Genomic DNA, 23,016 nt, shown 5'->3' with positions numbered 1-23,016 from the left:
AACTTAAATACCTTTGTACTTATCAATTAAGTATAGTATTAATTGTGATCTTTTTCACCTTATTTCTAACCTTGGGGGGAGAACTATATACTTATTCCTGAGTGGGAAAGAGTTTGACGTAGTAAAAAGCTTAATTCACTATTTGCACTGCAGCTCTGGAGATGAGGCTTTTGCTATGTCCTCTGCTCTGTCCTAACAGTCCAAAAAAATTCATCAGATTTACCGGATTATTATGATACACCTAGTTTATGTTTGTACATTTAGAGTAGGAAAACCCTTCTAATGTACCTCGTCTTTACTTCTGTAAAAAAGGGATCATAATTTTAAAATAGGCAGATTCTAACATTTTCTGTAAGGCAAAGGGGCTTGACCACAGTTGAGGTTCCACAGCATAATGACAGGAGAAAACCCTTCCACAAGGGGCCCAAGTCCATCCCTTCAATTGCACAGTGCCTGACGTGACTGCCTGGACGAGACAGGCTAGTTCAGTGAAAGCAATGACAGGGAATCAGAAAGATGTAGGAAGAAACTAAGAGTCAGTAAGCTATGGGGAAGGATGTTTTTTTCCAAGTGATGAACTAGAAATCAGAGAAGGATGAAAGAGCTCTGTTTTGGCGATGGGTATGGAAGGTGTAATAAGAAGCTGAAACAAACAAACAAAACAAGAATTTCTCCGATTCAGACTTTCCTTTGAGTGATGATGGGAAGAAAGATTGTTTTTCTAAAACAAGACAAAGCATTAGAAAAGTGAAGTTTTCATAGTAGCATAAAGGGTTAATGTGATCAGAGTGGAAAATATCAGCAGATTGCCTGTTTACTTCATCTGGGTTCAATGACTCAAGTCATTAAGGCTGCAGACAAGGGTCCTGGTTATCACCTGAGTTGATGGGAGGGTTTCGGATAACATCAGCAATAATCTTTTGAATCTCTGGAGTCAGGCCTGCTCGCTCTGTATCGACTGGGTAGCCAGCTTTCATCGCCTGGGATAAGTGCATGCCAACTGCTGTGAGAGGCAGAGTCCTCTTCTCAGCTGTATCCTTCTAGAGCAAGGGCAGCAAAACAATCAGTGAGTTTTTTTTAAGCTTCCACTGTGCTGTATAGAAACACAAGGTCCAAAACCTTCAGGTAGTAAGTGTTCACTGAGAAATAAAACAGTGGACTGAACCTTCATTTACATTTCTCATTTTAACTAATTCTTCAAAATGACTCACATGCTAGAACTCCCCAGGTGCTGCTGCTTTGTATACTTCCTATATTGAATGAAGCAAAACCACCCAGCTTTAGCTGAGATCAGTCCTCACCCTTCTGCAATTATTCACCTTAAAAACCCATTAGTAACAGAGAACAGTCATTCCACGTAAGTCTCATAGCTGCCACGACCTTTTAAAAATACAGCAAACTGTAACTCAATAAACTGCACACTTGAAATAACACATGGCCTTTCAGTTACATGAACTTCCAGGAAGACAAATGCTAAAATGCTTAGTGGTAACATCAGGTTCTGAATGTATTCTATAAAAGGTTCTCAAAAAGACTTTAACAAGTGCTTAAGTGGGCTCTATTCATAAAATAAGAACACACACAGTTTACAAGGGGCTGTCATCTTTTGCCTAGTACTGAACTTAACATGAATTGTGCTAAATTAAGGACATTGCTACATATTTATGTAGCTTTTAAACAAATGCAGCTCCAAATCCAGTTAAGGTGTCTGTTAGATAAAATATTCTTCTCAACATTCAGGAAGTTCAATCACTCAGCTCTAAATTACTTCATGATACTCTTTTTTAACACACCTTGAAAGCCTAAATTTGGAGTGTATGTGTATGAATGCTGATATTTTCACAAAACAGGGCACGTAAAGCAATATTCTTCATCACTCAAAGGAAGGTTTTTAGTTACTTCCATGTCTGCCTAATATCAGGGTTATTTGATACCAGGCATCATATTACCTAAAACTAATTGTATTATAGCTCCTGATTAATTGGCCCTTAGGCATGTTTAATTTTGTGCTTAACTAGCAAGACCCCCCCCCCCCTCAGGCTCCCTGGAGGCACAGATAATTACACCACAATATTTCACAATAATATACAACCAAATAATAGCAGAAGACCCAAATGAAGATATACCACTCCTCATATTTTTAACCATGAATAGGGAATATACGAAACTTCATATCCTGGCTGAGTATGAGAATACAATTTATTCAAAAAATTTAGAGGCTATTCCATATTTTCTTAGTAATTACATACAGTTTTGCCATACATATTTGGTCCAATTATATATATACAAGCATTTTTAACATGTTACTGTTTAAATAAGAGACTGAACTTAAAATTCCTCTTTATCATGTAATTTCTTTCAAAAAGAGTACAGTGGAATTATTTGGTTCTTTGTGTAATGGCTTTCAAACTTTTAATTAAGGAGTTTGGCTATCTAAGTAGAACATCTATTAATGACTAAGACAAGCTAGGGACTGTTTATTCTTATTTATATTGAATCTTAAACAGAATAGAAAGTGTGTAATGGAGCCTACAGCATGAGACACAGAGAACAGAAAAAAGAGGCCCTGGACCATACAGCCTGATCTAAATCAATTTAACATTAGAGAGGATAGGAATGCAGATCAGTGAAACTCAGGGGGAAGCCTCATTCTGCCCTTCTGCCACTAAGATACCCTCTTCATTTTGTGTATTTAAAAAATCTCCACAACCTTAAGGACTTGTGCCACAATGATGAAGAAACAGGAAGTATGGCCATTTTTCACAGCAGTCAGATTTCTTTCAAAGAGCATCAAGCAGACACAGTTAAGAAAAAAAAAAAACCATGACACTAGAGAAGAGAGTGAAAAGCAAGTTTGTTGCTTTTTTAAAACTTATTTTTAGCTTCTTGGACATCCTTCCAGAGATATTCTATGCACTTTTGTATACATACACAGGGATACATGAATATGTGTGAAAGTGAAAGAATTGCTCAGTCATGTCCAACTCTTTGCAACCCCATGGACTGTAGCCCACCAGGCTCCTCTGTCTATAGGACTTCCCAGGAAAGAATACTGGAGTGGGTTGCCATTTTCTTTTCCAGGGGATCTTCCTGATCCAGGGACTGAACCCCAGTCTCCTGCACTGCAGGCAGATTCTTTACCATCTGAGCCACCAGGGAAACCCATTTATAAATATATAAGGATGCAAATCCATATATATACACATTTATGTACATTTTTCACACCACTAGGCACCTTCCTTTTTCTACTTAACAATGTATCTTAGAGATTATCTATTATCAGTACATACTATAATAGTTTTTTAACTATTAATCCCATTAAAAAAAGTAGCTTCAAAATATGGCTGCTTCAACATCCCTAAGCTATAAATGTGTTAATCAGTACCTCTGATACAACCTCTGTAAGATGATCATGCTCAAACTATACTTGCTGATTTTACTAGAAGTAGGCTTAGAAAAAGAAAATGACCTTGTTCTAAAATTAATTATAAAATGAACCAATGTGAAACACTGTAGGATTATAAGAAATTTATCCCAATTTAATACTGAAAAGCTGATAAAATACATTTAGATAAATTTAAAAATTCCCTCTAACTTGAAAGTAACACTTACCAAAGACATTTTCTTTTCTTGGAAAAAAAAATATGTAATGGCCATAGACGGTGAAAGTGAATTTGCTTTATTTTCCAGCACCAAATTTTTCTTCTCTTCTTCCTGTAGTTCTGAGCTTGAAAAGAGGTCTGTCTACACAATTTTAAATGTAGCACAAATAATCAAAAATAATATCAATATAATGATAGAATATAAACATGATCATTAGCTATTAAGGAAAAAAATAACATAAACTTCAAGGAACTGCCCCAAATTCTCTTTTTATGAGAAGCTCAAAAAAGAACGTTTTTTTTTTTACATATTGATTTTTAAAAGTAAAATAGGCTACAGTGAATAAATTTTGAATAAAGTATTTGCAATAGCAAACATGGTTACAGAACTAAAAATTCCCAGTCTTCTCCTTAAGCCAAAAGGAGAGAATACAGATGAACTATAATGTTGACCACACTGCTTCTAAATTAGTCCCCTAATCCCCTGGAAGTGAATAGTAAATAAATAAATGAAGTTTTAATTTCTATCTACATTTGAAAGTAAGATAATTTATTAATCTAAAATAACGTATTCATTCAAATTTTAAAACCTCTCAACAAAATAAACAGATACCAGCAGCCTTGACAACTATTTTAGTATATTAATTATGTAACTAGTGGTTATCAGTGGGGAGAGGGATGGGGGAAGGGACATGATAGGGAAAGGGGATTAAGAGGTACAAAGTTCTGGGTATAAAATAAGTTACAAGGATGTAACATACAGCACAGGGCACATAGCCAGTATTTTATAACTTTGGAGTATCATATATAAAACTATTGAATCACTATGTTGTACATATGAAACCAATATAATACTGTAAGTCAACTATATTTAATTGTTAAAAACTGGTAACTAATATGTTTTTATAACTGATTTAATAAAGAAACTCTCCAAATTCATTTCTAAGTGTCCAGCATGGAAATTAAAATGAAGGGAGAAAATGATGCTTTTGAAGCATGTTTTGAAATCGTCAAAAAAAGTTAATTCTCTCAGAGCTCCAGTAAATCACAGTATTTTACCTGAACGCTATTTATTTGACAGAAACGTCTGATGACTTCCAACAGAGGGGCCAACATCACAGCTTTGCCTTCAGAAACACCATCGATCCTTTTCACATTTTCAACTGTAGTAGGTCTATCATTTTAAAAAATTAAAGTCAAGAAACCACTGAAACATTACTACTCCAGCAACAAAGCTGATGGATATTTAGCTTCATACTGGCCTTCAATACGCATGTGTTAATGTTTGTTCCAGAAACCAAAACCACGTATAAAACAAGTAATCAGGTTTCGAGTCTCAGAGGACAACCAAAGGCTAAGGCCCCGACCTGCCTCCTGAGAAATCTGTATGCAGGTCAGGAAGCAACAGTTAGAACTGGACATGGAACAACAGACTGGTTCCAAATAGGAAAAGGAGGACGTCAAGGCTGTATATTGTCACTCTGCTTACTTAACTTATATGCAGAGTACATCATGAGAAACGCTGGGCTGGAGGAAGCACAAGCTGGAATCAAGATTGCCGGGAGAAATATCAATAACCTCAGATATGCAGATGACACCACCCTTACGACAGAAAGTGAAGAGGAACTAAAAAGCCTCTTGATGAAAGTGAAATAGAGTGAAAAAGTTGGCTTAAAGCTCAACATTCAGAAGACGAAGATCATGGCATCTGGTCCCATCACTTCATGGCAAATAGATGGGGAAACAGTGGAAACAGTGTCAGACTTTATTTTTTGGGGCTCCGAAATCACTGCGATGGTGACTGCAGCCATGAAATTAAAAGACGCTTACTCCTTGGAAGGAAAGTTATGACCAACCTAGATAGCATATTCAAAAGCAGAGACATGACTTTGCCAACAAAGGTCCATCTAGACAAGGCTATGGTTTTTCCAGTGGTCATGTATGGATGTGAGAGTTGGACTGTGAAGAAAGCTGAGCACCGAAGAATTGATGCTTTTGAACTGTGGTGTTGGAGAAGACTCTTGAGAGTCCTTGGACTGCAAGGAGATCCAACCAGTCTATTCTAAAGGAGATCAGCCCTGGGTGTTCTTTGGAAGGAATGATGCTAAAGCTGCAACTCCAGTACTTTGGCCACCTCATGCGAAGAGTTGACTCATTGGAAAAGACTGATGCTGGGAGGGATTGGGGGCAGGAGGAGAAGGGGATGATAGAGGATGAGATGGCTGGATGGCATCACCGACTCGATGGACATGAGTTTGAGTGAACTCCGGGAGTTGGTGATGGACAGGGAGGCCTGGTGTGCTGTAATTCATGGGGTCACAAAGAGTCGGACATGACTGAGCGACTGAACTGAATTGAACTGAATTGAACTGGTGGCTCAGATGGTTAAGAGTCTGCCTGCAATGCGGGAGACCTGGGTTCGATCCCTGGGTCGGAAAGACCCCCTGGAGAAGGAAATGGCAACCCACTCCAGTATTCTGCCTAGAAAATCCCATGGACGGAGGAGCCTGGCAGGCTACAGTCCATGGGGTCGCAAAGAGTCAGACACGACTGAGCGACTTCACATTCACTTAAGACTGAGAAACTAGTTAAAAGTAAAGTGTGGTAAAGAAAGATTAATTTGTTATTCATATATCAGATGAGATAGAGAGAGAGACTGATGAAAGAGAAACTAATTAGAGGCTTTTACAATAGTTCAAGGGTAATGGTCTGAACTACCATGCTGTCACTAAAAAAAAATGAAGAAAAGCATAAACGGATTACACAAGGAACAATTAAACAAAAAAGTCTAAAAACTATATAATAAAAGACGGGGCTATATATTAGAAGAGTAAAAGTAATATCAGAGGTATTAAAGAGGCGTGATGAGGAACATGATTGTATGAATAACAAAATTAAGGAATTCAGAAAGTAGAGTTCTGGTATTTGCATGAAATGCACATACATATGGGGGGTTGGTGGGTAATGTGTTAAGATTTTATAATATATCCTTGATCTGATTGCTGAAAACAGCTGGTTTCATAGAAATGTAGGACTAAAGCTCAGTGAAGAGATCACTGGCATCAACACAGGAGATTTGGGAACCACTTCTCAGATGTGACTGCTGGAGCTATAGTCGTGATATCACTTAATGATATATTTTACGAATCTATTATGTTAGAAGAAAATAAGTTAAAATATGTAAATAGTTTACCTCATTTTGGCCATATCCAACAATATCTTATTTGTTGCCAGAATAGCCGGAGGAACATCCATCATATTGGCGTGTTTCTGCCTAGCTGCTACCAATTCGCCATATAATGCAGTCTGAACAAAAAGCAAATAAACAACATCTGTTTAAATGTGCTTAGAAATATCCAGTCCTTTATTTCAGAGTTTCAGATAGTACATTTCCTTCTAGGATGAAAAAATAAACGGAACTGTATCTTAGCCTCTTTGTTAAAGAACAATTTTTAAAATACTGGCAAGAGAATTTCAAGCATGCTTAGGTTCATAACTATCGTCTCAAAAACTAACTGCCTCTCTACAGAAGTCATACCTGAGTCTCCTGCTCTTGAGCGGAAATAACAGGTTCTGAGGACTTGTAATATTTTCTTGGTGATGACACTATGATGCTAAAACAATTAAAAGAAAATTAATAACAAAAGCTTTTCTTTCTCCAAGTTCACTTTCTATTTTGCCTTCCAAATGAGAATATCTTTCCAAATCAATATTAACACTTGTATGTCATAATACCAGTAAGGTGACTGTTACTTAAATGAGAGCCTAGATTTTAAACATTCTGGATCAAATACATACATTATAAAGGTAAAGTTAAAGCTGTAATTTGAGTTCATCACAAAATTGGTATAATTAAAAATACCATTTGCCTCCTCCTCCTCAATCAAATTCTTTGAAAGAAAATACTCCTTATCTACACTGAAGTAAAATAAGCTGTTTTAAACCAAAAGGAATACAATCTATAATCCTTCTTGTGATAGCACTGTTAATAATTTATAAATTTATAATAATTTTTGGTTGCTGAGGAAAATTAGCATGGATTTAATTAAATTATTGACAATTTTCTTCAAAACCAAACTAACAAAAATAAGCCAGAAGGTGTAATTTTGCCTTTGACTCGTTAAAAGAAAACTTCAAAACACCCAATTAGCAAATATATGAAAGGTGTTAGGCAGCACATTAGACGGAACACCAACTTCTACAAGAGGCATTTCTCACTGATAAATTACTTATAAAGAGGAAAAGTTATAAAAATGAAATTGTATGGAACAGCATATGTAAAAGATTTTAATTATAAAGAGGAAAAGTTATAAAATTGAAATTGTATAGAATAGCATATGTATAAGATGTCAAAGTTAAATAAATTTCTGCTTTTAGGGGTGAAAGAGAAGAACGTGCTTGATATTTAAGAAATGCTTATAAATTTCCCAGCTGCAAGGGCTCAACATCTACAGTGTAAGGACTTCAATTTTATAATTATCAGATCCTGGATCATGGAAAAAGCAAGAGAGTTCCAGAAAAGCATCTATTTCTGCTTTATTGACTATGCCAAAGTCTTTGACTGTGTGGATCACAATAAACTGGAAAACTCTGAAAGAGATGGGAATACCAGACCACCTGATCTGCCTCTTGAGAAATCTGTATGCAGGTCAGGAAGCAACAGTTAGAACTGGACATGGAACAACAGACTGGTTCCAAATAGGAAAAGGAGGACGTCAAGGCTGTATATTGTCACCCTGCTTATTTAACTTCTATGCAGAGTACATCATGAGAAACGCTGGACTGGAAGAAACACAAGCTGGAATCGAGATTGCCAGGAGAAATCTCAATAACCTCAGATATGCAGATGACACCACCCTTATGGCAGAAAGTGAAGAGGAACTCAAAAGCCTCTTGATGAAAGTGAAAGTGGAGAATGAAAAGTTGGCTTAAAGCTCAACATTCAGAAAACGAAGATCATGGCATCCGGTCCCATCACTTCATGGGAAATAGATGGGGAAACAGTGGAGACAATGTCAGACTTTATTTTTCTGGGCTCCAAAATCACTGCAAATGGTGACTGCAGCCATGAAATTAAAAGACGCTTACTCCTTGGAAGGAAAGTTATGACCAACCTAGATAGCATATTCAAAAGCAGAGACATTACTTTGCCAACAAAGGTTCGTCTAGTCAAGGCTATGGTTTTTCCTGTGGTTATGTATGGATGTGAAAGTTGGACTGTGAAGAAGGCTGAGCGCCGAAGAATTGATGCTTTTGAACTGTGGTGTTGGAGAAGACTCCTGAGACTCCTTGGACTGCAAGGAGATCCAACCAGTCCATTCTGAAGGAGATCAGCCCTGGGAATTCTTTGGAAGGAATGATGCTAAAGCTGAAACTCCAGTACTTTGGCCACCTCATGCGAAGAGTTGACTCATTGGAAAAGACTCTGATGCTGGGAGGGATTGGGGGCAAGAGGAGAAGGGGATGACAGAGGATGAGATGGCTGGATGGCATCACTGACTTGATGGATGTGAGTGTGAGTGAACTCCGGGAGTTGGTGATGGACAGGGAGGCCTGGTGTGCTGTGATTCATGGGGTCGCAAAGAGTCGGACACGACTGAGCAACTGATCTGATCTGATCACTAAAACAGATTTGAACATGAGGAAAGACAACTCCAGTTCAAAGAATTAGTCATATCAGATTACTCAAGACAATTATAAATTTGTTTGAAGTAATATATTTACTTTTATCTTAGTATTTATGGAAATCTTTATACTAATGGACTATTTGCAAATTGTTACTTTAAAATAGTTCTCAGAAAAATTTTATTATCATATATACTGGCAAAATTCTGGCTAATATACCCCTGAAGCAAAAATACAGGTGGAAAATGTTTGATAGAAAACATTTCCCCTATGAATGCTATAACAATGTACAGAAGGGCTTCCCTGGTGGCTCAGTGGTAAAGAATCCACCTGCCAAGGCAGGTGACATGGGTTTAATCCCTGGTCTGAGATCTCACATGCCGTGGAGCAACTAAGCCCATGTGCCACAACTATTGGGCCTGCGCTCTAACGTAGAGCCTGTGCTCTGCAACGAGAAGCTCGCACGCCACAACTAGAGAGGAGCCCCCACTCGCCGCAGCGAGAGAAAAGCCTCTGCAGCAACAAAGACCTAGCACAGACAAGAATTAATAAGATTAGAAAAAGAAAGTGCACAGAAGAAACATTCAAAATATACAATGAATATCATCAAAGAGGTAAGTGAAGATCCTACACCCACAAATCAAGAAAAGATTGCTATACATGGTTCAACAAAGAAGACAGAGAACGAGAAATACTTCTTAGAAATTAAAATTTTGATAACTAAAACTAAAATCTCACTGGATGTGTTAGTCGCTCAGTCGTGTCTGACTCTTTATGAGCCCATGAACTGCAGTCCGCCAGGCTCCTTTGTCCATGGGATTCTCTAAAGGCAAGAATACTGGAATGCGTAGCCTTTCCCTTCTCCACTGGAACTTCCCAACCCAGGGATCGAACCCAGGTCTTCCACATTGCAGGCAGATTCTTTACCAAATGACCCAACAGAGAAGCTTCTCATTAGATGGGAGGGGATACAAAGGCAAGGAACTCTCCAAGAAAATAAACAAATTAAAACAGGTTGAAAATAGGAGAAATTAAAAATTAGTAATAGGAACATTAAAAATCAAGAAAACAAAGAAGATAATTAAGGGAGCAGTGGTCATAACAACACAGTTTGCCTTAGTATACAATATTTGAGCATATATAATAAAAACAAATTATTTATATGACCAAAACTTGAAATATAATTTTGTTCCAGGGAAGCAAAGGGATTGAAAGTAAGGAAATGAGGGAAGCAGATATGGGAAACAAGCCTTTAGTTTACCATTATAGAATATAAACAGAAAATTTCTAAAATTAATTGAGTCAAAAAACAGTAATCTAAGCATGTCAGAAATATGCAGGCAACCTCTCACCTGTCAGAATGGCTATCATCAAAAGTCTATGAATAACACACGTTGAAGAGAATGCAGAGAAAAGGAAATCCTTGTACAATGCTGGTGAGAATTTAAACTGGTGCAGCCACTACAGAAAACAGTTTGGAGGTCACTCAAAAAACTAAAATTGAGTTGCCACATGATCCAGCAATTCCAGAACTAGGTACACAGCCAGAAAAAAGCAAAAACACTAATTCAAAGATACATACATGCCAGTGTTCACTATTTATAACAGCCAAGATATGGAAGCAACCCAAATGCTCATCAACAGATGAATGGATAAAAAAGATGTGGTGTATAGATATACAATGGACTTACAACTCGGCCATAAAAAGAAGGAAATTCTGCTATCTACAACAACATGGATGGATCTAGAGAATATTATCTGTAGTGAAGTAAGTCAGGAAGAGAAAGACAAATACTGGATGATATCGCGTATGTGCTAAGCTTGCCAGGCTCCTCTGTCCATGGGATTCTCTGGAGTGGGTTGCCATTTTCTCCTCCAGGGAATCTTCCCAGTCCAGAAATCGAACCCATTTCTCTTACATCCCCTGCACTGGCAGGTGGCTTCTTTACCACTAGTGCCGCCTGGGAAGCCATGATATCACTTATATGTGGAATCCAAAAAATAACAAAATGAATGTATATGGAAAAGTCACAGGTTTTATACCAAAGGGAAGAGGCAGGAGGGGAGGGGCTAATTTAGGAGAATGGGATTAAAATTACAAACTACTATGTTTAAAAATAAATAAGCAACAAGGATATATTGTATGGCACAAGGAATCGTAGCCGTTACCTTGTAATAACGTTAATGGAGTATAATCAGTAAAAATACAGAATCACTATGCTGTACACCTGAAGAAAGTGAAAGTGAAAGTCGCTCAGCCGTATCCGACTCTTTGGGACCCCATGGACTATACAGTCCACGGAATTCTCCAAACTATATTGTAAATCAACAATACATCCATTTTATAAAAAAGGAAAGATGAGTGATTGAAAACAATAGCCTCTCTCTTAGCCTTTTCCCCACTTTTTCAGCCTTTCAAAGAGAAATGTAAAATAAAAATAAAATATATGTTGAAAAGGCATTTTTAAATAAAAGAAATATGGAGGCCAATTGCTTCTATAAAACAGAACATGGGTTTGAGAAGGGTGTGAACTTATGCTTTGTTATATGTCTTTAAGTGCCAATCGACTTTTAAAAAATTCACATGTATTATTTTAATGAAAATTCAAATGAAATTTAAAATAATAATTATTGATACATAAGCATCATTATTATTTCTGTACACTAAGCCTGTCCATTAAAATTAACTACTGGACCACTCCATGGGTATCTCAAAGTTGGGTTTGTCTATCACTAAAACTCCTAAGTTAACCTCATCCCCTAAACATACAACCCTTCAAACCTGGCTTCCTCTTACATGGCCCAGGGAAGGAAATGGCAGCACTTAACCTACTCTCAAAGACAGAAATCCAAGCGTCACACTCAAGTCCTCCATTTTTATCAACCCGTATCTTTTCAGTCACTGAGTCCTAACAATTCCATCTCCTAAATATCTCACAAATCTCTTCTCTCCACGCCTACTGCCACTTCCCTCGACTAATCTACCATCACCTCCTGTAAACGGCACACCAACAGCCTTTCTACTTGTGTCTCTACAATGCTGCTCCTCCTGCAATCCATACCCTCCACAGCCAGTCATCAACCACGGGTCGACACGCTAGGGTGCTCGGGCCAAATCTGTCTGTTCTGGCAAAGTTTGTAGCTAAGAATGGCTTCTGTACATTTTTTAAAGGTTAAAAAAAACATCAAAAGAAGAACATTGTGACATGTGAAAATGAAATGAAATTCAAATTTCAGTGTCCCTAAGTAAAGTTTTATTGGAAAAGAGCCCTACTCATTCATTTTCATATCATCCATGGCTGCTTTGAGGCCACAATGGCAAAGTTGTGTAGCTGAGACGGAGACCAAGTGAAAAGTTAAAGTCACTCAATCGTGTCCGATTCTTTGCGACCCCATGCACTATACAGTCCATGGAATTCTCCAGGCCAGAATACTGGAGTGGATAGCCTTTCCCTTCTCCAGGGGATCTTCCCAACGCAGGGATCAAACCCAGGTCTCCCACATTGCAGGCAGATTCTTTACCAGCTGAGCCACCAGGGAAGCCCAAGAATACTGGAGTGGTTAGCCTATCCCTTTTCCAGGGGCACTTCCCAACTCAGGAATCAAACCAGGGTCTCTTGCACTGCAGGCAGATTCCTTACCAGCTGAACTACCAGGGAAGCCCACCTGGCCCTCAAAGCCTAAAATATTTATCGATCCTTCATAGAAAATGTTTGTCAACACCTGTTCTCAGTCATAAATTTGATTATGTCACTGTCCTGCTTAAAACCCTTCCTCGGCTCTAACTGCCTGTATGATCAAATGGAGTGCTTGAAAGGAACTGGGTATTCTTGTTGTTATTGTTGTTTAGTCGCTCGGTTGTGTCCAAATCTATGCAACCCCGTGACTGTAGCCTACCAGGGATTTTCCAGGCAAAAATATTGGAGGGGGTTGCCATTTACTTCTCCAGGGGATCTTCCCGACCCAGGGATCGAGCCCTGTCTCCTGATAGGCAGGCAGATATTTTCACCACTGTGCCACCTAGGAAGCCCACCAGATACTCGGGACCCCGTTCAATCCTCCAGTCTTAAATGTTACCACTCCCTTGCTTCCCTCTCCCAGGGAACTGCCAGCAATCACGTCATCCTCTGCTGCTTTCAGGTTTTAGTGTGTGGCCCATCCCACTGCTTAGAAAGTATTTCCGCATTTCACCTAACTTCTACTTAAGCCTCAAGTGTCACTTCCAAAGTGTGTTTCCAAAGTGCCACAGCCCTGGATTGTAATTTTCTGTTCCCTCATCTGTATATCCCACTAGAATACAAACTCCGAAGAGGGCCAGCGACTACGTGTCTATTAATCTCCACTCAATCCCAGTGCCTAAGGTAGTCCATGGCACCAAGAAGTCACAGGGAATGTTTAAGTGAAGAAATGCTTCAGCATATTGAATGGGTTTACTGTTTTGCACATTCCTTAAACCTTCTGTTTACATGAAACGCAGTCATCACATATGACATATCCAAATCAAAAAGAAACCATTTGATGTGGAAGACTGATGTTATACATAGTACATGTTTCTATAAGCTCCAAAGCAATAGTATTGAAGTGAGCACACCATTGAGAGAACAAACCACTTCTTTCACTTAATATGTATGTAAATGTAGTCCACTTAACCTCTGCATATGTCCTCACAAGTTTTTAAACTCTCTATTTTCAGACCTTCTATAATTCGGTACATTCTCCATACTTTCATTAAGTCAGAAAGACAAATATTAAGCTTGAAAGCACAACAGATGTATCACCTTAATATCCACCATTGTATGTTGCCATAAGATCTCTTTCTTGAAAATGAAGTGGGAATATATATATTTCATACAAATTATAATTAAATAGTGTATAGATGCTAAAGGTTAACAAACATAGATTTAAAAGTCACCTCTGTGATTAATTTATGCTCCTAACAAGTTAGTTAACCCTTAAGTCTCTTCAACCGTAAAATGGGGACAAATAATAGTAGCTAACTCATAGGTTGTTGTAGGCATTAAATGACTATAAATGACTATATGACTATAAATGACATTAAATGACTATAAAGACTATATAAAGACTAGCATTTAGCACAAGCCTGGCAAACAATACCCAGAAGTGTTAGCTCTTAATATTAAAACTATAGTTTTAATATTAAAACTATAATTTTATAAGTCTGCCTCAATAATTGTAATACTGGAGGCTTATGTTTGAACTTTCTTCTGCCAATGAAATAACCCAACATCTGATAGAGCTTTCTCTCTCGAAAAGAAAGAGAAAAAGTGCTAACACAGTGATTATAGAGAATAAAAATGTGAATTCTGTACCTGTTTTTAGGACTGTTACTCCCAGAAGAAATTTTATCATGCACTTTGTAAGAATACAGCTGATCCAAGTTAAACTGCTTTTAAACATATAAAGATCCATTTAAAAAAGAGACGTTTCAAAAATCTTTTAAATATGCAGAAAATAAAATACAAAATATTACAATGATAATTTTTCCTCTGACTAAACATCTCATCAAAGAAATCAGCTGAAAATAAGCTCATGAATTATCGGTTTCTAATGTTCTTAAAGGCAGCTGGAAATACAGTGTAATGTCCCATTCCTTCCAAATCTAGAGAATATGTGGTCTAAAGAATTCTTAGAGACATGGAAAGAGCCAAAGTCATAAAAATGATTTAATTACATTCTGCATACTTTAATAAAGCAGAAAAGATTCACCAGAAAATTTAATTCATTTGTCCATCACCCCATCACCCTAGTATTCTAATTAGTGGAAGTCTGCCTGTGGATAAGTATTTAATCTGTAATAGTTACCTAAGATCCAAAACAAAGCAAGAAAATGTGTGTGTGTGTAACTTTAATGAGAACATTCAGGAATCAAGCTTGTTCTTCCATCAACTAAAAGTATCATAATCGCTAAGAAAAAAAAGACTCCAAAACAAATGAGTTATGAAGTAGGCATAAAAGAAAGTTACTTGCTCAAATACTTATAACTGTTCTATTAATCCCAGAAATCATATATTGCATATTTTATTCTGTTCAAATAATTTCTCTCTCCAAATTTTATGTCTTGCTATATATGGCGTTTTCCTCTTTGAGTGGAAATAAAATGGAAATAAAAATTAAAATAGAAATTGTATCAATGAAGAATGAAATAAATAAGACCCATCTCTTTAACAAAAACAAACCTTCTCTGAAGTTAATTTAACTGGTACTTGATCAGAGACATGTTCCTCAGTGCCTGAAGATACAGCTTTAGAACTGAAAAGTAATAAAATTATCTCAAATGTTAAAATGTAATTATTTAATACATGAATCATCACACCTCTACTCTTAGAGAGGCAGATGAGATTATATTACTCTTTTAGAACTGATGATTTCTTTAAATCAACTCCCCGCCACCCCAAAAGAGATTAAGCTTTTTAAATTTTTTAAGTTTTAAAAGTAAAACTGATAATCTAATGTATAACATTGTGATTAGTCAGTAATACTGTATTATAAACTTCAGAGTCACAAAGAGACTAAATCTTACTTGCTCTCTACACAGAAAAGTTATATTCAAGTAATGAGTTATGTGCTATTGCCATAATCAGAGTAAAATGTAAATGTATCAAAACAATACTTGTACACCTCAAACTTACACAGTGTTATATGTCCATTATATCTCATTTCTTTAAAAAAAGAAAAAAACTGAAAAATGATCAATAATATATAAAAGTATATAATGTATAAAAGTATGATCAATAATGTATAAAAATTATAAAAATGTATAAATAATGTATAAAAGTAGGCAACAACACATGTATTCCTTTCCCATCTTCTATATAGAAGAAGGCAATAAGGGATATGGATTCTTTCATATTGATCTCAATGCTGTTTCTCTATTTATTTTTAATTACAGTTGATTTACCAGACTGTGTTAGTTTCAGGTGTAAAGTGAAGTGATTCTGTTATACATATATATGTATATATCTACATTCTTTTTCTTTCCTGATTCTTTACCATTACAGTTTATTACAAGATGTCAAATATAGTTCCCTTTGCTATATACTTCTTTAATCAATAGGAAAGCAGCTTTCTAAATACTATAATTAACCACTTCCTATACACTAAGAACACCTTCTGAGTGTTCTATGATTTATTCTCCCTACTAACGGCCACCTCCAAACAGACTAAAAGAGGCATGCAAAAATGATTCTCTTTATTCATTTTACCCCATGTGGTGCCTGCTAATTGGAATAAAATGAATCATAAAAACCTGAAAGTTTAAAAGAAAAAGTGAAAAATGCACCTTGGTAGAAATGTCCTTGGACACAATTGTTCATTGGTTTGAAGGAAAAGCCTCGGAGGAGATTCTGTTTTGGCTTTAGCAAACCAGTTTCTACCCTATTGAACACAAGAAGACTCTTTTCAATGCACAGTGAGAATATGAAATCAAACAGGCAGACTTCTGCACGGTTTACCTTTTCCGTAAGGGTGCAAATCTTTACGTATTTGCTGTGCCCAGGAACTTCTGCCAAGAATCCCTCAATGATGAGCTGACGGGAAAGAGCCTTCCACCATTTCTCTGTGTGGTCCTTGCCCGTACCAAAGACACTGTGGCTGCGGTATCTATCTTCAAGACGCTGGGAATTCTGAAATTGGGAATAAAACTTAAAGTGTCTACTTAATTAAACAGGAGAAGTAAAACACAAAACCATCTACTGATTCTTTGGCTTTAATACTTAAGTTTCAGCTACCTAACTCACAAAAAATACACTTCAAACAGTGTTCCTTTTCTGCTTTAAAAAAAAAAAAAACGGCAGGGAATTTCATCTAAAAATCACAAGCATTTCCCAACGCATAGGTACTTACTAGCTTTTTGATATGGGGCAAGTTGCTTACTTATCTGTGTTTCTATTTCCTTGGCTGCTATATAAGTATAATAATAATTCCAATCTCTTGGGGATGTTGTGAAGATTAAGTCAGTAACCAGGACAGGACAGAGCCTGGCTCCATAATACTAACTTTCTTTTTATGAGCTAACAGCTGATCCTTTAACTTAACCTGCATTCCTCAACATAAAAGTAAAAGCCCTGACTCAGTATCTAGTCAGTTTTCCTGGAACACTTGTAATGGCATTCTACACCTGCTAGGGGCTTACTTTTATAGTAGGAGATTCTATTGCTTGCAAACTAATAATACCAAAAGTATTAAGCTGCCTGACTAGTACTTGTTAGCAATCTGGACTCTAAAAATCATTCCTCTAGTCTTCCCTTTCAAAAGCAGAAAACAACGTGAAGTGAATGAACACATTTACTAGTATGAAGTAAGAAGATGCTCTTCTAATCAGTAGGGGTCTCTTCCCCTCATGAGCAATAATCAGTGTGAATACTGTGTATAGTGTGAATAAATTTACACTGCCTTGTTTCCATGGCAATCCCCACACAGAAAATATTTCTGCTCTTCCACATGGAGCATTTTGTCTTAAAGGAACCATATTCCTTTTTCAACTAGAAATCCAAACTTACCCAAGTAACATTTTTGAAAAGTCAAAATACTTTTCAGCAACAAATGTCTAACAATTTTTTTCTCTGTGCAAGGCATCTTCCATTTATTACGTATATGTTCCAGTTAACTTAATTTTCCAGGTTAACCCACAGACGAAGGAAATTGCTAAGGATGAGAAAGTTGCTATAGAGGACATGGGGACTTGGGCACTGATTTTTACAGAGCACACAATTTTCCACACACATTCTAACCAATCATAAACCTTTCTTCCAGTACCTCTAGATCATTCAACTTAAAAATACAAATTTAAAACTGCATGTGAACAGCATAATAAAACAGAAACAGCCCTAGAACAGCAGTTAGGAAAGCTGTCATTCATCCTGCTTCTGATACAAAGCAGACCTGAGGCAGCTCATTTAACTTATGGGATTTTGTATCAACCATTGTGTAAAAGGTGGTAGAGTTAAACAATCGTTTTTCTCTAATAAGAGTCTTTACTTCTATGGGGCAACATCTCAAAAATGGAAATTATCAACCCGTTGTTTCCCTTTAAAAAGCAGGTTGGAAAAATCAGGGTACCAAATGGTGCATCAAGGAATGTGGAAATCTACTAACAGATGGATGTGTGTTAGAATAAAGAGAATCATATCCCCAGTCCTAACCCTAAACCACTATCAGGCTTCCCAAGTGGCTCAGTGGTAAAGAATCCGCCTGCCAATGAAAGGAGACTCAGAAGACACAGTTTTCCACCCCTGGGTTGGGAAGATCCCCTGGAGGAGAAAATGTCAAACCACTCCCATATTCTTGCCTGAGAAATCCCATGGACAGAGGAGCCTGGCGGGCCACAATCTATGGGGTTATAAAGAGTTGGACACAACTGAGTAACTGAACACACACACATGCTATCATGATACAGAAAACAAATTTGCCACTTCTCTGAATTAACGTCTTTAAAAAAAATCACAGTTGTTTGTTGTGGAGGTTCTTCTTGCTGGGAATGCCACATTCCCCTCCATGCCTTCTTCCCTTGATATCTCTGAGCGCACAAATCCACTCTTAGCATCCACAAAATGGAAAAACTACTCTAGTTTTGCAGCTACTAACAACCATTCTCTCTTCAGAATTTGAATAATACTTTAACCTATTCCTTTGCTCCTCATCTCTTTTTATGCTGCAATATACTTATTTCTTCTCAAGTAACATCTTCTATACTGGATGATAAGTTTCACCTAATTTCACTTTGAATTCCCCACAAAACAGAGTACAGTGCCTCACACAAAAATAGCTGTTTAGGTTCTTCCACGACGTCCAGTGGCTAGGATTCTGCACTTGCGTTGCCTGGGGCACAGGTTCAATCCCTGGTTGAGGAACTGAGATCTCTCATGCCCCTGAGGCGCAGCCACACACACACACAACAAAGACGTTTAATAACTAGCAGAAAAAAACAAAACAAAAAACAATTATAAACTCCACTGCTGAGGTTTTAATTTCCTGTGTTCTTAAAGTACAAAGTTCATAGTCTCTGTCTATATTAACTAATGTTTTCCTTTTGCTTCTTCCCCAGTCCCTTCAAGTCAAAGAAGTTCACAGCTACCATTTCAGGGCTTAAAAAAGTCATTTCTGGAACTGCTGTTCTATGTGAACAATCAAGCCAAAATATAAAGTAAAGATAACTAACTCTAGGCATATATATTAATCTGATAAAATAACCTGTCCAGAAAATTAAATGGATAACCCTCTCCTGCTAAGTTTGAAAATTATAAAGGGTGATTAAAACTACCAATAGTTTTCCAATGGTTGCATATAGTCAAAGCGTCTTTTATCAAGTGTTCTCTAATTCTGGAGCCATGATATGGTTCAGCACTTTAGTGACAGGAAAGAGGTTTCACTTAATCTCCTAATTATGCAAATTAATCACTATATCTGTTTTCTAATCAGTAAAATTAAGATAACTGCATATCTTAATACTATTCACAAAGGTGTTTAAAGATTTTTGGAAATCTCTTTATGTGGTGAGCTAGACCCCTAAAACAAATTTCCTTAGGCAACATTTCTACTATTTATTTTCCAACAAAATTTATGCTTTAAAAACAAAATTTCCCAGTGCACTGGGACAACCCTAAGGGATGGGATGGGGAGGGAGGTGGGAGTGGGGTTCAGGATGGGGTACACATATACAACCATGGCTGATTCATGTCAATGTATGGCAAAAACCACTACAGTACTGTAAAGTAATTAGCCTCCAATTAGAATAAATAAATTAATAAAAAAATTTTCAAACTATTCACAAACACCTGGATGGTCCGATTTATACTATTTGTAAACATCTTATGTAACACAGGAAAATCATGTATAGCTGAAATACTTGTTTTACATGTACAAATATCTCTTTAAATAAACTCAAAGAGTTTTGAGTTTAAGGTGTTTAATCATCACACAGATAAAAATTATCTATAAAGATATTAATTTTTCCTAAATTAGTTAAGGTGGACGATTCACTAAATTCTCAAAGGAGATACAATTATAATTTTTAAAATAATATCCCAGTAGATGCCAAGATCTCTGAAATAAGAGAGAAAAAACTTGCCTTATTTTCACTGTAGTTAATGTGTACACATTTTCGTTAAGTGGTACTTTTTAAAAAGTTTTACACCTTTATCTAGCAAGGGTAATATAAAATTTCACAAAGAATAAACTTCTTAATTTGTAGACTCCCTGAAGAGACTGTCAGTATAAGTGGTCTGGCTTGGTTTTTAAATAATAGGTGAAATCTGATCCCTCTTGTGACCAGTTCAAGTTTGTCTAGGAGCCCACTTCCACTTATCTGTTGATACTGGATACTGCTGGGTTATACCAAATTAAAACAAGGCTAATTTTTATAAATTATACATTCAGCTGGGATACACAGGATTTGAGGATGACAGAGACAAAAACTGTTCATAGATCTCAATTATATTTAATCTGTTCCTTGCAACTTGAATTCTTTTATATAAAAAAATACTGCAGCACTCTTAGTTGCTAGTCCAAGTTCCTCAGGCAACACTTCTACCATTAGATTTCTAATCAAATCAAATCAAAGTTTAAACTCCATTCAGAATCTAAAAATATCAGTACCTGAAGGTAACATGCTTTCGATCTTTCATTAAAAATATTTTACAACTGACTACCTTCAAACATCTCTCTCCAAACAGAACAAAAACTCAGAAAGTAAATATTTACATAAGGTATTTAAGAATTTAACAAATAAATGCTGACCTAAATTATTTTCAGAATTCTACATACAAAGTGAGAATTTTAATCTCTACTTTTAGTATATTTTTAATAAATATACACGGTTGCAAAGGATTCTATCTCCCACTAATTTTTTTTTCAACTAATATCAATATATAAAACTTAACTTTACAGACTTGTAAATCAGGAATAAAATCATATAAACAAAAGAACTACAGAAAAAGCTCCTTGGCTATAAGGGTCATGACCTACTCATATTTGTACCTGCAGCTGTTAGCATAATGTTAGCACACTAATCACTCAAAAAAAAACCAAGTAGCTGAATTAACTATTTTTTCATTAGTTAAGAAACAGAAAACTTTCTAGGACTTTTAAATGCTTCTGATAAAAAAAAGCAGAAGGAAAGAAAAAAACATACAACCAAATATTATAACTGAACTGAGACATTTACAAAAGATCACTAAAATTTTAAGTTATGCTCAAAAATTTCACCGCTTTTCAGGGCACCAAAAGACACAAATTTGTTCTACCTGTCCCTTGACACAATGAAAGTTAACTTTTCTTAATTATCCCAAAAAAGACCAGCCTAGGGATTCATCCGACTGCAATGTAATGAACTAAGACAGACAGCCTGGAAGCATTCTTAATGATACACGCAGGTTTTGTCAAAAGTAATGAATGCAGTGATGACCTGGAACTTAATACGACTCTGAGTTTCTAATAACTAAAGCCAAAGCTATAATCACAGAACAGCAAACCTCTGAAGAAAAGTACAATGGGAGTAAAAGAAGACTTACAGATCCTCGGAGAAATAAAATTGGAATCCCAATGCCGAACCTTCCTCCTAAGATGGTCACAGCAGATAAGAACTGGAATGCTTGCGGACCAAAGTCCTGTGTATCTTCTGAGTCTTCAAGGGAAAAGCAGTGATCCAATCTAAATAAAAACAATACGTTAAGAAAGTTTAGTCAAGCTATGTACCTTTAGAAATTAAAAGAATTAGTGTAATAATTAAATAAGTAATTGTAAAAAAAAAAAAAAATTCCAGTAAAAAACATTTCAAACGTGCCAACTGCTTCAGAAACTACAAAGAAAATTCAACACAGCAAAGAGCATTTGAAGTACATAGAATATGAAATATAAGCTGTAATACAGCATCACAGGCATGTCATGTTGATGTTTCTCAAACCCTAGTGCCCCAGAACCCAAGTTTCACAGGAGGTCCTTTGGCCCAAAAACAGAAGAGAAAAAGGTTCAAGCAGGCAGAAATGTAGGGTTATTGCTTGAAGCGCTTCACTTAATTGACTGTATAAATGCTGGAATTTTGCATTAAGTTTTGGTAGAAGAAAAAGGGTTATTGCCCTCACTCTCCAAAAAAAGTTTTGAACCGAACAAAAAAATCTCCTATGCAATCAATCCTTAGTTTAAAATCTAACCACTGTAAAATATGACCAAAGATGATAAATTGTTCATTTAAGACCATTTAGAAGTTAAATTCCTAAGCCATCCTTCAAGCAGATTTGAAATTATCATTAATACAAATGAAAATTCTTTAGAGCACGTTGAGAACAAAAGAACTTAAGAGAAAATCTACTAACATGGCTCAACTACCTCATTCAGTTGCTTTCTTTATAATAAATATCTTTGAAATAACAATAAGAATATAGTCAGTATTCTAGATATATTTGAGGGAAAAAGGCTACGCTTAGGTTTATTCTCTACAATAACTATTTTAGCAAGATACTTAGCTCATTAATTTTCTTTTCTACTATGAGTATTTAAAGTTATCAAATCCCCATAAAGTACCACCTATGCTGCAACGTACAAGTTGTAGTGTACATTACTGTAATGATCACTAAGCTCTCAAAATGTTTTAATTTCCAGTTTGAGTTTTCCCTTGATTGATGAGTTATTGTAAAACATTATTTTAAATTTCCAAATGAATGAGAATTTTTCTGCTTACCTTCTGTTTACTTCTAATTCAGTTGCATTCTGGCCAGAAAATGTAGTGTGTTTGATATCAAGACACTAAAAATTTGAAACAGGCTAACACAGAGGT

General features: G+C 36.3%; 1 protein-coding gene across 8 annotated transcripts in view; it reads right to left on the bottom strand.

The window, feature by feature from the left end:
* Nucleotides 1–23,016, bottom strand: part of WRN (WRN RecQ like helicase) — a 127,140-nt gene that overhangs the window by 8,718 nt on the left and 95,406 nt on the right. For 4 of the 8 annotated variants that reach the window (XM_024986205.2, XM_024986202.2, XM_024986207.2 and 1 more), the window contains 10 exon segments: nt 21,755–21,893; nt 16,700–16,870; nt 16,528–16,622; nt 15,425–15,497; nt 14,558–14,634; nt 7,141–7,216; nt 6,796–6,908; nt 4,662–4,776; nt 3,613–3,744; nt 878–1,040 (listed from right to left, as the gene is read on the bottom strand). In XM_024986205.2, coding sequence (XP_024841973.1) covers nt 878–1,040; nt 3,613–3,744; nt 4,662–4,776; nt 6,796–6,908; nt 7,141–7,216; nt 14,558–14,634; nt 15,425–15,497; nt 16,528–16,622; nt 16,700–16,870; nt 21,755–21,893 — 1,154 coding nt within the window. 8 annotated transcript variants of the gene reach the window in all.

The sequence above is a fragment of the Bos taurus genome, chromosome 27, assembly GCF_002263795.3.
Source record: "Bos taurus isolate L1 Dominette 01449 registration number 42190680 breed Hereford chromosome 27, ARS-UCD2.0, whole genome shotgun sequence".
NCBI lineage: Eukaryota > Metazoa > Chordata > Mammalia > Artiodactyla > Bovidae > Bos > Bos taurus.
This window is presented reverse-complemented; position numbering and strand designations above follow the sequence as displayed.